Here is a 13,786-nt window from a genome sequence, read left to right on the forward strand (position 1 = left end):
ATCCCGAGGGCCCAGGACACACCCCAAAGAGCCCGGACGCTTGAGTTTTTGCAAGTCCTCTAGGATGGGTGGGGGTGGAGGGGTGACGGCCTCAGGGTCATGGGGCGAGGAAAGGCTTCCCGAGATGAATCCCATCTAGAGGGACTGAATGCGGAAAACCCTCCTCAGACCCCCACCCAGCGTCTCCTTCAGACTCTCAAGCACTTTGCGTGGCATGTTAAATGCCAGCGAGGTGCTGCGGGTGGGGCTAGTCGAGAGTGGGGAGCGGAGAAGGTGCCCCACCCACCCCCTTCCCGGCCTCTGCCACCCCCAGTCATCAAGCTGATCTCCGGCTGGAACGTGGACATCCTCGAGCAAGGCGAGGTGCGGCTTTGGCTGGAAGTGGAAAAGTTATCTCCGGCCGCTGAGCTGCATCTAATCTTCAACCAGAAGGAGATCTTCAGCTCACCGGTAACGGGGGTCGCAATTCCGAAGGGACGGTCCCCTGCCCGGGACGCGGCCTCTGGGGGCAGCGGTTCTCCGCAGCCCGGCACCGCCCCCTAGCGGACATTCCAGAAACGGCCACATGCTTGGCTGTCACAGCGATGGGGTGGGGGTGGGCACACCTGGTTCTGAGAACCTGGGGGGCGGGCGGCAGGCACGCTAGACGCTCACCAATGCGGGGGTGGGGGGGCACTCCCACAATCAAGGAATTTCCCAGGCCACCGCCCCCCACAACTTTTGAATGTCCTGCTAGACGTTCTTAGCATGAAAAACCTACATTCATGCCTATAATTTTCCAAGCCTGGACCCTAACTCTGTTTTAGATGTATTTTCGCACAGTTCTAACATACACTGAACAGAGAGTTCTTATTCTACTAGACACTTCCCTATGTACTTTCATTCATTTTCCTGTTTCTCTTGTACAGAATAGCTTTGATCTTTTGCTTTCCTTCTCTCAAATTCAAACCAATTCGTTATAAATCAGGGCAACATGAGTGAGATGATGTCTGAGCATCTATGAGTGAAATAGTTATTACTTTTATTTCTTCATATTACAGTTGTGCTATGACGTTGCATTTTTTTAAACATCACGTGCGTAGATAGGTCGTATTAGATTGGACCATATGAGTTGTCCATATTCAACTGTTTTTACTTACAAACATGGCAATTTCAGTCTCATGAGAGAGTCAATCATGAGACTGAGTTATTTGTGAATCTCAGCTCCAGATGGCAAAGTGGTCATCAGAAAATCTGTGTTATAAGGAGGTGTTGCTGGTTCTGACCCAGGAGAAAGAGCCTGGGGCTGGATGTCAGAAGACTCATATCCACCCCCCCGTGGGTTATGTGCCCTTGGGCAGGCTTCTTCACCTCTCTGTGCCTCAGTTTCTGCATCTGTACAATGGGGCTAGTTGCCCAGAATCAGGAGGAGCAAATGAGAAAATAGGTTTGACAGTTCTGCATAAAGATTAAGCATGACCTTGGCCCATGGGAGAGGAAGCATTACAAAGTCTGGACTCCAGTACACAGTACTGCCACTATCAGTTGCTCTTATAGAAAAATAAAATAAAACTAGATAGCTCCCTTAAATCATACATGCAAATAAAGCCAGAGGGAATAAGGTCCCAAATGTGGAAAATAAAACTTTTAAAAACTGTTAGAATATGAGTGTCAATTCTGGGTACCAAGTATACAGGACGTTTTTATATTATCCTTACACTTTTATGGGGATTTTTTTATTAAGTTGTAAAAGAGTAGAAAATAACAAAAAACGTGGCACAGAGCCGTTGGGGGCTTGTTATTAACTGCAATTAATTCAAGCCCCCGAGCCTTTCCTGTGCCTGCCGGCCCCGGGGGTGCGCTCAGGGGCCGCGTGTGGGGAGAGCCGCTGCGTAGAAGCCGGAGAGCATTATCCAGGGCCCCTCCCCGCTCTCTGAAGGCTTCCAGCTCTGCATATCTCACCCCCAAGCCCAACGACGCCCTGATGGGTGCCCCACAACACAAATTTCCTGGGATAGGAAAATGGCCAAAAGGACTCTTGGGGTTTGTTCTTTCCAGAACCGCAAAATCAATTTCGACCGAGAGAAGGGCCTGGTGGAAGTGATCATCCAGAACCTGTCTGAGGACGACAAAGGGTCCTATACTGCTCAGCTCCAAGATGGAAAAGCCAAAAACCAGATCACGCTGGCGCTGGTGGACGACGGTCAGCCCTGCCCCACGCCCGCCCTGCCCCTTGCCCGGCCCTCAGCCCTCAGGTCTTCTGTCCCCCTGATGGCCCCCTCCGCCCCTGCGATCCTCTTGGCTCATGCCGCTTCCTCCTTGTGTGTTCCCAGATTTTGACAAACTTCTGAGGCAGGCAGATGCTAAGAGAAGAGACTGGAAGAGAAAACAGGGTAAGAGCTGCCCAGGGCGAGTCCGAAAGCCTGGGCCGCCAGGCCAGTGGTCAGTCCTGGGGAACTGCTGGGCTCGTGGGTTCATAGACCCCTCGGCCCCGCGGGGCCCCCGAGGGACAGCCACCGCAATTCAATCCAGGTCCGTCCCGGCGCCAGAACGCAACAGCCCTTGCCCAGGCGGAGAGAGAGCCCCTCCTTAAATGCGGCGCCCCCAGGGGCAGAATGGGGGCCCAGGGCCCCTCCCCAGCTGGCTTCCCCGTTTCGCCACCAGGGGGCGCCCTGGCCGAGCCTGGCGCTCTGATGGCGGGCGTGTTTGCTTCGCCCTCGCAGGTCCCTATTTCGAGGAGCCCTTGCAGTGGAAGGTCACGGAGGACTGCCAAGTGCTGCTGACGTGCAAGGCAAATCCCCGCCCCCGCCTCCAGCCCTGCCCCCAGGCCCAGCGGGGCGAGACCTGTGGCTTGTCCCCAAGCCCCGTGGCTATCCTTGCCCCACGTCCCCACATTCCTTGCCCTGCTCTTGGCTGACCCCACACCTGGGATCAGCCCCAGGGAGCTGCATTTAACTGAAAAACAAAGCCCCCTCCCCCTCCCCGGGGAGCGGGATCGGTGTGAGCTGGCTCAGCCTTGAGTCTCCCGCTGCTTCGGGAAGCGGGTCTCAGGGGCCAGAGGATCTGGGAGCAAGTAAGGGGTCCCTACGTGCAGGGGGTCCGTCGGCATCTGTTAGTAGCCTTGCTAGACACTGTGCTCGGTGCTTCAGAGCATTCCTTTCTTTCGTGGGCCTCCCAATCATCTGTGAGAGGGGCGTTATTACCCCACTTTATAGATGAGAAAACAGGTGGGGAGGCAGCTCAAGACCACAGCCTGCCGACTCCAAAGCTGGCCCTCCTTCTCGGCGCCCTGCAGCCTCTTCAGACTCCTGGGGAAGGCGGGGTCAGAGAGGGTCTCCCAGAAGCATAGCCATTCAGCAAACTCAAAGTGCCCACTATGCGCCAGATGTTCTGCCAGGCCCTGGCCATACAGGATGAAGAAGTGGGCTCCTTAGGCCTCTGGGGGCCCATGGTCTGAAGCAGGGTTATGGGAAGACAACACATCTCCTGCTGTGATCAAGAAGGGTGCAGGAAATTGGTGAATTATGATGGGGGGTGCTCTGGGGTGCTTCAAGGAAAGCTTCCTGGAGGAGGTGACATCCAACTTGACTCTTTTAAGATGCATAGGTATTTACAAGGAAAAATAGAGTAGGGAAGGGATCAAGAGGCAGAGGGAACACCGTTAGCAAAAGCCCAGAGTTCGGAAGGCAGCGGAGGAGATCCATGTGAGGAAGGAGTTGGCCGAGACTTAGCCAGAGGTGGGGGGACGGGGGAGGTCATGTTTGTAAAAAACGTCCTGATGAGCTGAGTTTTCAGTTAAAAAGAGAAAGCCTGATGGAGTCTCCTCATCCTCCACCTGCCTCAGGCGACCAACACCAAGAAGGAAACCTGCTTCCAGTGGTTCTTCCAGAAGAGAGAGACGCCGGCCGGTCAGTACGACCCGCAGACTGGAGAAGGGCGTCTCTGCATCGAGGAGGTGAGCGCAGCCGTGGCGCCGGCGCCGGGGCTCACGGGCTGGGAGGCAGGAGCAGGGCTGGGACCAGGCGGAGGCAAGGGAGGCGCTCATCCCAGGCTCAGAATTTCAGAGGGCCCATGAGAACTCAGCAATCAAGATAAATAATATTTCATGCAATATTTTAAAAAATCAAAATTGATGCCCCAAAAAAGATGAAGGGAAAACAATACCAAATTTTAAAGAAAGAGAGGGTCAGTATTACTGATCTTTCCTTTTGTTTGGACCCCAGTCTTGGCCCTGCCACTGACTGTGCAGCCTTGGGCTGATCACTGTCCCTCTCTGAGCTCAGTTTTTATCTGTAACATGAGCAGTTTGGAAGGGATGCTCTCTCAAAGGTTCCTCCTTCCCCCTGCCCCCGACAGTCTAGGATTTGAGACAGGAAGGCTGGCTCCATGTGAGGCAGGTCTGGGCAGAGTAAAGCAGGCCTGGGACCCAGGCCTCCCACCCACGTCCTCCCTGTGGCCTTCAGAGGGGTGTGTCCTGGTTAAGATAGAAACGCAAGGCTTGTTCTCAAACACTCAAAGTTTTCCTGCCCAGCTGCTGATTTCTGTGGCCTCACTGGGTGCCCAGGAGGACTGGAGCAAACACAGGTTTGCTGACTTGGAAGGAAATAATGATTTCAGAGTCTTCCAAATCCTGACCAGGATGATGCCATGCTGGCCTTTGTCACCCGGGTGCAGGCTCCTGGCACAGGGCGTGGCATCCAGTAGGTGCTTAATAGCTACTGTGTCTTGTTATAACCATCCATCCCATTGGTGAATTTTCTGGCTTCCAAAGGGTTGCCTCCCTCGATCCTCACAGCAGCTGTAGCACGTAGCCAGGGCGAGGATGATGCCCCCATTTTACAGATGAGTAAACTGAGGCTCCGGGGGTTATGTACAAAGGCACAAGGCCAGAGGGTGGGTGCAGAAGTCACTCCCTTCACCCTCCCCGGGGTTTGGCTGGGACTTCAGAGCCTTCACTTAGGGAGGAGGGAGGGGATATAGGAGGGGGCTGTTGGGGTTCAGCCCTTCAACCCCCAGGCTCGAGATGCCTCTGCTTGGGTCCTGCCTCAAAGCACGCTATGCAGAGGTCAGGCGGGAGGCAGAGTGTACTCCCCAGGCCCTGAAGGAGGTGCTGTGGAGCAAGAGGCCACTTGGGATGTCAGGACTTGGCTTTAAAAACACAACCCAGTGGGCCCGCCCGGTGGCGCAGTGGTTAAGTGCGCACGTTCCGCTTTGGCGGCCCGGGGTTCACCAGTTTGGATCCCGGGTGTGGACATAGCACCACTTGGCAAGCCATGCTGTGGCAGGCATCCCACATATAAAGTAGAGGAAGATGGGCACGGATGTTACCTCCGGGCCAGTCTTCCTCAGCAAAAAGAGGAGGATTGGCAGCTAGCTCAGGGCTAATCTTCCTCAAAAAAAAAAAAAAAAACATAACCCAAGTTCTGGCTCTGCTGAGTGCTGGCTCAGGCATCATTTGGGGTTTACAATCATGAGACAGAAAGGACCCCTTGTCCTGGGTGGAAGGAGAAACCCACTTCCTTCTGGAGAAGCGCAGAGGGGTCCCCCCAGCGAGGGCCCCCAGGGAGCCGGGCAGCTCGGATGGAGACCTGCCAGGCTCAGACAAGCTCTGCAAGGCGGACTTGCTGTGCTCTGCTCCCCGCAGCTCCCGCGACTCCACATGCAGGCGTTGGGTTCTGCCCTCGCCTCCGCCCAGCCCAGCCCACCTCCAGCCCAGCCAAGCCCTGAGCTTGGAACCAAAGGTTCTGGAGCTGGAAGGAGCCTTAAGATCACCCGTTCCAGATGGGTAAACTGAGGCCCAGGGAGGAGAAAGGCCTTGCCTGAGGTCACACAGAGCATTAGGGGCAGGCCTGGAGCCGAGGCTGATCTTCCGTCCATGGCTCCTTCTGGAACCCATGCTGACACTGCCTCCACTCATCCTTCTTTCCAGCTGGCCAAAGAGGACAAGGGAATTTATAGAGCGACAGTGTCTGACAATCGAGGGGAGGATGACACCATGCTGGACCTCACAGGTGAAGGTAGGAGCTGACGATGTTAGAGATGGGCCAGCAGGGCCACGGGGAGATCCCACTGAACCAAGAGACTGTGATATGACCTGCAGGATAAAATTTATGGGACCCCTGTGTCACTTGGGGCAAATGAGGCACAGGGAGGTTAAGCATCCTGCCCAAGGCTGCACAGCTAGTCAGTGGCAGGGGCCTGGTCTGTGTGCTGCTGCTCCCCATGTTCACTGCAGTATACCGCAGCGAGCCCAGGCTTCAAGACCCAAAGCCTGAGGGCTCCTCATCGGGCTGGTTGGCTCAGCCTCCAAGAAAATTGTCAAGTCAGCCCATTTGTCCTCCATCCACGGTGCCCCCCCTGTCCCGTCAATCACGGAGTACCCCAGACCCGCTGCACCCCCAGGGCATGGGAGTCATCCTACTGAGCTCCCTGTGCCCCGAGGGCTGCTCATGAGCTCCATCAGCCTTTTCCAAGGGTGTCCCCATCCTGGCACATCCGTAGGGCTGCCCTACGTCAGCTGACCAGTCTCTCTGTCTCCCTCCAGTCCTGGATGCCATCCTCACTGAGCTGGGCAGGATTGGTGGTAAGCAAGCCCCACTCTTTGCCCAACCCTGCCCTGATGCCAAATAGCCTCCAGGGGACCTCCCACCAGCCTTGGCTACCAGGGGTGGGTTTAGTTTCCAACCTCAAAGACAGGGGAGAAGTTCCTGCCTCCACACAACACTGCCTTCCCCCACAGCACCCCCAGAGCAGGGGTGAGCTGGCTGGCCCCAAAATGTGCTGTGCAAAGGGCCTTGGGACAGACCTACTCTAATCCTCTGCCGCCTAGCCCTCTCTGCGACCCCACTGAAAATCCAGGGGACTGAGGAGGGGATCCGGATCTTCAGCAAGGTCAAGTACTATAACGTGGAGTACATGAAGACTGCCTGGTTCCACAAGTAGGTCGGCCTGACCCCAGGGCCCTCGCCAGGCTGGAGGGAGCTCAGCACCTTCCCCAGAGCCCAGTCCCAAGGGGTTGGCAGAGACAGGGTCTCCCCCAGTCCTGCTGTCCACAGAGGGAGTCAAGGATAGGGAACAGCTGCTAGAGGTTCCCCAGGGGAGGTGGGAACCCTGGTGGTAGGACCATTTTTCCAGAATATTCATGGCCACAGAAGGATGTTAGAGCAGCATCTGGGAATTGGGGGAGGGAAGGATGTAGGAACGAGGGACAACCAGATGGTCAGGTGGGTCATGGTGCCCTTGTGGGTCTTTGCAGCTTTTGCAAACTCAGGCAGCCAGGCTGAGGGGAGAGGTGCACACAGAGGGACCTGTGGGGCTGACAGCTAACTGAGGGCCAGGGCTTGAAGGCAGGATAGATGAGGTATCAGAGACTCAGCCGGGAACAAAGTGACCCCAGATAGTTTGAGAGCAGAGTTTTCCCAGTGCTTCTTCTCATTGGCACGCCTCAGCCTTGTGGAGCAGACGTTGCCACACCTATTCTGTGGAAAAGGCTAAACTCACTTGGTCAAGTTTGTCATATGAGCGAGAGCCAAGGCCAAGCTGAATTCCAGGACAATGAGCTCCTTCTCTAGCCAGAGGTTCTGAGCCCTGTGACTAAGCCCAGAGGTGTCACTTCTGCAGCACAATACTGGGGACAGGGGCTGGTGTCTCCAGGAATGAAATTTAAGTAAAGAAGGGAAGGAGTTTATACGGTTTCTAAGGGCTAGAGGAGAGTGATTGTGGGAAGAAACCCTGGGAGGGTTTAAGATAAGGAGCATGAAGAGGTGAGGAAGGGTGGAGGAGGTGGTGGTCACTGGCCCTCGAGCACGTCAGAGGCTCAGTCTGCAGGACACGTCACAAACACAGGCTCAGCACTGGCACATAGTGGACGACGTGCCACAAGGTTTGAGGAATGGATGATTGAATGATGAATGATGGATGGATGAGTGGATAGATGTTTATGGAATGTCTCATGGACGGTCACCACCTTCAACCCACGAATCTGGAAACAAATCCCAGGGGAGGAGTTCGGGGCGTGGGGTGTGTAGACCGCAGATAGCCAGGCTGAGCCGTGTTCACCGTTTCTTTGCCCTCACATTCAGAGAGAAACGCCTGGAGAGTGGTGACCGGGTGAGGGCTGGCACCACCCTGGATGAGATCTGGCTCCACATCCTGGACCCCAAAGACTCAGACAAGGGCAAATACACTCTGGAGATAGCTGCCGGGAAGGAAGTCCGGCAGCTTTTTACTGACCTCTCGGGGCAAGGTGAGCCGCCCACCTGCCGGTCCGCAGTGAAACCTGCTAGAAAACCCCATGGTCTTTTGGGAGGACTCCCATCTCCCCACCCAGTCCTGGCATTGCCCCAAGAAAATGCTGGAATGGGAGGCAAGCATGGAGGAACAGCCAGTGCTAAGCCCCTCTGTTCCCACTTTCTCTCCTCGCAGCTTTTGAAGACGCCATGGCTGAGCACCAGAGACTGAAGTGAGTTCCCTCTGCGTTTCTCAGTGTGAATTAGTGGCCCCTCTGGGGTGTGGCATGAGCTGTGCACAGGACCCCTTCCTGGGAGCCCTGGCCAGCTCCGCCATTCCCTTGTCACCCCCTCGCCCCCACCAGGGCAGGACTGTCCTTTAACAAATGGAACCCTGAGCCTTTTCCTTGTTTCTGTTTTTCAGAGCCTTGGCCATCATCGAGAAGAGTGAGTCCACCGATATTTCTGTGTTTTCGTTTCTGAGTTTCAGGTGGCTTCCCAGGAGCTCCCACCTCCTGGCAGGCTGCTGAAGTCCCAGCTCCCTTTGGGGTGTCTGTGGCTCTGGGCTGTCACGGAGCTGCCAGAGCAGTGGCAGCACAAGGACAGACAGACAAGGAGTCTGAGGATACCTGAGACCACGGATGGGAGCCGGAAGGCCGGGGACAGACAGTAATGAGGCCAGCCTTTCCCAGTGAGGTGTGGGGAGGGGACGACTTTAAAGCTGAAGCTGGTTCTGGCTGTCAGGGCTCTGGAGCCCCATCTAATCTATGGCACAGCCCCAAATCCTGAGAGAGGCTTGACCTCTGAGTAGCCGGGGCGCCACCCCTGAGTCCACACGCTCGATCTGCATCAGGTGTCCCCCGGCTGGTTCTAAACGGCCCCGTTCTAGGATCTGGCTTTCTGGTCTCACTGACCCGGCAGGTCAGAAGTGGGAATTTCCACGGGGGGAAGAATTCTCGCAGCGGAGCAAAGCAGCCCCTGACAACCTGACAGCAAGGAGGGAAACTGAACGCCTGTGAGAAACAGAGGAGAGATAAAACGCCGCTAGCCCGGGGCCGTTTGTGGGAGGGCATAATTCCCCCTACATGGCATCGCTGTTCCTGAGTGTCCACATCTGGCAGGAGGCGCAGACTTTGGCCTTCATAACTGTAATCTGGAAGGGGGCAGAGCGGGTGTCAGTGGCCCTGCATGAGAAGCCCTTGCAGGGGGGCCCCCTTGGGAGGAGGAGCGCGGCCCAGGACCGGCCTCAGCCCGTGCCCTGCGGAGGAGCCCCGCCTCACGGGGGCTCACACCACCCGTCTAATCACATCCCCAGCTAACGCCCCCTCCCGTCCTTGGTTGCTATGTCCCTGGAGAGGACGCCCCTTCCAGGACCCTGACAGAGGGAAGCTGAATTCACCATGTATGGTTGCTGGGGCTTGTGGAATGAAGAGTCAAGGGGAGTGAATCATTTCGCCCGCTGTGAAGGGCCTGTGAACACTGCTGTCCTCGGCAGCCTCCATCTCTGGGGCTACCGCCTCCGAATCCAGGGTCCTGCTCTCCTTACGTCCACTGGACACACACAAGCTACTTTGAGCTCTTTGCACTTCCCAGATCCATGGTCCAAGGTCCATGCTGCCCGCTCCTGTTCCCGCAGCCTCTACTGAAGCATAGGGAATGTACTGGCTTTCTGCTTAGGGATTTACAACCACATTCTCTTCCTGCCCACCCACAATGGCCACCAGGTCCCTTGACCAGAGTCAGTGTCCCAAAAGCTCCATCCCACTTTCCCTGCCCCCCCTCCTCGTTCACTCCCTTGGCTGGTTCATCACACCTGCCGTGTGCATTTTGCCCGCTTAAGGCTCAGAGCAGTCTTACTCACCTTCTTTTCCAGTTCCCTCACTGTCCCCGCCAGGTACCACCAATCATGACAATGACCTCAAGTCAATGAGAGAAACACATGGTGTCCCCTATCTTCTATTTATGACGTCAAGGAAATATAATACAAATTTAAAGATTTCCACCCAAAATGATGAAATAGAAAAAAAGAAGCATTGCTTAAAAATAAACCTCAGCTCTGTGGAAACCTGCTTCTGGGAAGCAACCTGCAGGAAAACATCATCACTCGGGGTCTCGTTTTTCCCTTCCAGATCGCGCCAAAGTGGTGAGGGGCCTGCCAGACGTGGCCACAATCATGGAAGATAAGGTACTGACTGTCCCCAGCCCCCGGCCGGCGGTCCCACACTGTGTTCTGTCTGTAGCATATCCATCAAAGATCATGGATTGTAACACCGTGGATTCCAGGGCCAGAGGGGCTGGATCCGCCAGAATCTGGCCAAGTGACCACACCTGACTGATTGCGAATAGCGTAGTATAAAGGACAGACATGGAGCCCGGTGTCAGGCCGATGGGCTTCCTGCCCCAGCTCTACCCCACCTCTCGAGGGCACCTGGGGCATCATGACTTCTGTCTGTGAACTTCAGTTTCCACAGGAGTTGAACTAGACGATCCCTAAACGCTCTTCCAGAGCTGAAATTATGCAAGTCTAGTGTTCCAGAAAACGATAGCCAACATTTTTATGGTGCTTACTTTGTGCTTACTTTATTTTATTTATATGGTGCTTACTTTATTCCCTGTGTGTACATCTTTTAGCTTGTTTAACCATCAAGGCAACCACATGAAATGGGGTGTTATCACTAGTCACACTTTATAGCTGAGGAAACTGAGGCCCAGAGAGGTTAAGGGACTTACCTACGGTCACACAGCTTGAAGGGGCGAGCTGAGGTTCACACTCAGACTCTGAGTGTTTGACCGTTGCACTATAGTGCTCTGCGTTAGAGCTTATTCAAGAATTTTCAAAGTCAATTCATAAATCTTTATATGAAAGCAATTTAGCTTTATTTGCATGGTAAAGTCATCATGACTTACATATGACAAAAAGCAATGAAGCAAAGTTCAGGCCATTCTGTGGCAGATAATTGCTAGAGTCATAATGGTCTGAGATTCTAACTAGTAAGAATTCCCATAGAAAAGTTGAGGATGCAGGATGTGGGGTTAAAATAAAATGTCTCTCCCTTTATGTCATCCCTTAATGGGTTACAATAAAACACGTGTGATGAGCGCATCACCAGGAGCAGTTTGTCCTGGGAGCTGTCTCGGGGAGTGAAGGTGAAGGCCAAGGCTTCTTACAAGGAGGTGAGGCTGAGGGTTCCCTTCTTGTCCTTTCAGACTCTGTGCCTGACCTGCGTCATCTCAGGAGACCCCACCCCTGAAATCTCTTGGCTGAAGAATGACAAGCCTGTCACCTTCCTTGACCGCTACCACATGGAGGTGAGGGGCTCAGAGGTCACCATCACCATCGAGAAGGTCAACAGTGAGGACAGCGGACGCTATGGCGTCTTCGTCAAGAACAAGTATGGCTCCGAGACGGGCCAGGTCACCATCAGCGTGTTCAAGCATGGGGAGGAGCCGAAGGAGCTGCAGATGTGATGGGCATGTTCAGGCACAGCCTGGGGTCTAGTCTGCATGGACCAGTAGGGTCAACCAGTGGGTCGCAGCCTGGTACAGGCCACCAGGGTACAACAGGGGGGACGGGGACAGGGTGGAACCTGGGGATATGGGAGTAGGGGTGGAGTGGACACACCAAAGTAGAGAAGTAAAGACCTTGTTGGGGTCCCGAGAGACCTCTAGGATAGCAGGATCAGCACTGGACTTGGAATGGAGGACCTATGTGCCAGACTCGATTTCACCTTTAAACCCTCCATGAACCTTGCCTTTCTCATCTATCACATGAGAATTCCTTCTCCTAGGAATCGTTTATGAAAATCCTTTATAAACCATATACCAGTGGTTCTCAATAGGAAGCAATTTTGTCCCCCAGGGGACATTTGGCAATGTCCAAATTTTGGGTTGTCACAACTGGGGGTGTCTACTGGCATCTGGTATATAGAGGCCAGGGATGCTGCTAAACACCACAGCTCCCCACCGCATAGAATTATCCGACCCCAGATGTCAGTAGTGCCGAGGTTGATGCCATAAACTGATATATCACAATATGTCTTTTTTAGGATACTTATTTTCGGTTCACTTAAGTTCAGCAAACATTCATTTGAAGTCTAGCATGTGCTAGGCTGAGGATGGCATTGGGAGCACAAAGATAAATAATATGCAGGCCCCGCCCCCAAGGAGGCCTCAGCCCAGTAGGAGAGACAGACCTGGGCGCAAATGATCCATGACAAGGCAGATGATAGGATAATAAGGCAGGTCCACATGAAGTGCCAGGAGTGGTCAGAGAAGGGAGGTAGATGTTTGTCCCAACTGGGGAAGGTGGGCTTTAAAACGCCTTCAAGGAACTAGCATAATTGGTGTCAGACCCTGAAAAATGAGTCCGATTTGGCGATGGTAACGGGAGGAGGAGATTTCAGGAGCAGGGTATGGTGAGGGGTGAGGAGGTGGGGTGTGGCTGCCAGGGCGGCCTTGGACGCCAGGCTGGAGAACTGGATGACCTTCAGAACCTCTTCCAGCTCGGGGCCTCTGCCTGGTGTGCCCGACCCTGGTTGACCTTGCTTGATGGATCTCCATACAGAGCTGGGCATTTCACTGCCCTCCAATTTCCTTCTGTTTTAAAATAAGATTTGGAGGAGGTGGGGTTTATAAAGTTATTGATGTTTGTTGTAAAATTTTAGAAAACTCTGAAAATTCTAAAGGAGAAAATAAATACTCCCAACACGGGAAGATAGTACCCGTGTCTGATTTCTGACATGACTTCTGAACTTAAGGATAAAATGAGTCACTCCTACATCCACCGCCTACACAGGCAGCAAGGCACCCTGGGTAACTTACATCCCCGGCGGCTCGTGTTCCAGGCCACCTGGTGCAGTCGGGCCAGGTGTTCAGTGAGGGCATGGGGGCCGGGGGACCTGACCGTGCCCTGACCGAGAGTGAGTATGGGGAATTGTGCAGGTGTTGGAGGCAAACACACCTGGGCTTGAAGCCACACACTCGCTGTGTGATTGCGAGCGATTCTTGTCCTTGCTCTGGGCCTCAGTTTCCCATCTGTAAAAGAAGGCTGAAAGATTGTGTTTGAGGGCCATTCCAGCTGACATTGAGATTTTTATTACCTCTCAGAATTTGATTCTCCTTTGCTTTGCTTTTCTCCTGATGATGTGGTAAAGAGAAAGGCTAGACCCTAGCCTACCCTCCCACTCTCATACTTGGAATCTCAGAGGAGAGACTTGGCTTCTCTCATACGTCAATGAAAAACATCACCAATTTCAAAGAAGTCAGAAAGTGCGGTATCCGTGCACTTTCTCCTTAAAACCAGAACAGCCTCAAGCATGCTTATGTGTGCCCTTCGTGTTCACACAAGGCAGTTTCCCTTCTCCTTCACCTGATCGTCACCGCAACACACGGAGGTAGGCAGAGGATGTGATGATGGCAATAAATCACGTGGGCACTACATTTAAAAGGTTATGAAGCATCAAATGGGACAGTATCATTGGCCCCATTTTTACAGAAATGCAGTTGAGAACCCGAGGGTAATTGGTAGAGTCAAGACAGGACCAAGAGTCCCCAGGTCCTGGTTCAGAGGATGCTCTGCT

At 54.0% G+C, this 13,786-nt stretch overlaps 1 protein-coding gene across 1 annotated transcript in view; it reads left to right on the forward strand.

Annotated features, from left to right (window-relative positions):
* The window catches only part of MYOM3 (myomesin 3), a 48,933-nt gene extending 36,006 nt beyond the window's left edge, over positions 1-12,927 (forward strand). Inside the window, exons 25-37 of the mRNA XM_014855062.3 lie at positions 314-450; positions 2,038-2,182; positions 2,313-2,372; positions 2,703-2,770; positions 3,824-3,934; positions 5,909-5,996; positions 6,524-6,562; positions 6,809-6,917; positions 8,061-8,224; positions 8,404-8,440; positions 8,632-8,654; positions 10,337-10,392; positions 11,415-12,927. Coding sequence (XP_014710548.3) covers positions 314-450; positions 2,038-2,182; positions 2,313-2,372; positions 2,703-2,770; positions 3,824-3,934; positions 5,909-5,996; positions 6,524-6,562; positions 6,809-6,917; positions 8,061-8,224; positions 8,404-8,440; positions 8,632-8,654; positions 10,337-10,392; positions 11,415-11,675 — 1,298 coding nt within the window. The 3' untranslated portion in view covers positions 11,676-12,927. The remainder of the gene's footprint in view (positions 1-313; positions 451-2,037; positions 2,183-2,312; positions 2,373-2,702; positions 2,771-3,823; positions 3,935-5,908; positions 5,997-6,523; positions 6,563-6,808; positions 6,918-8,060; positions 8,225-8,403; positions 8,441-8,631; positions 8,655-10,336; positions 10,393-11,414) is intronic.
* Positions 12,928-13,786: the final 859 nt, after the last annotated feature.

This window comes from Equus asinus, chromosome 5, assembly GCF_041296235.1.
Source record: "Equus asinus isolate D_3611 breed Donkey chromosome 5, EquAss-T2T_v2, whole genome shotgun sequence".
Taxonomy (NCBI): Eukaryota; Metazoa; Chordata; class Mammalia; order Perissodactyla; family Equidae; genus Equus; species Equus asinus.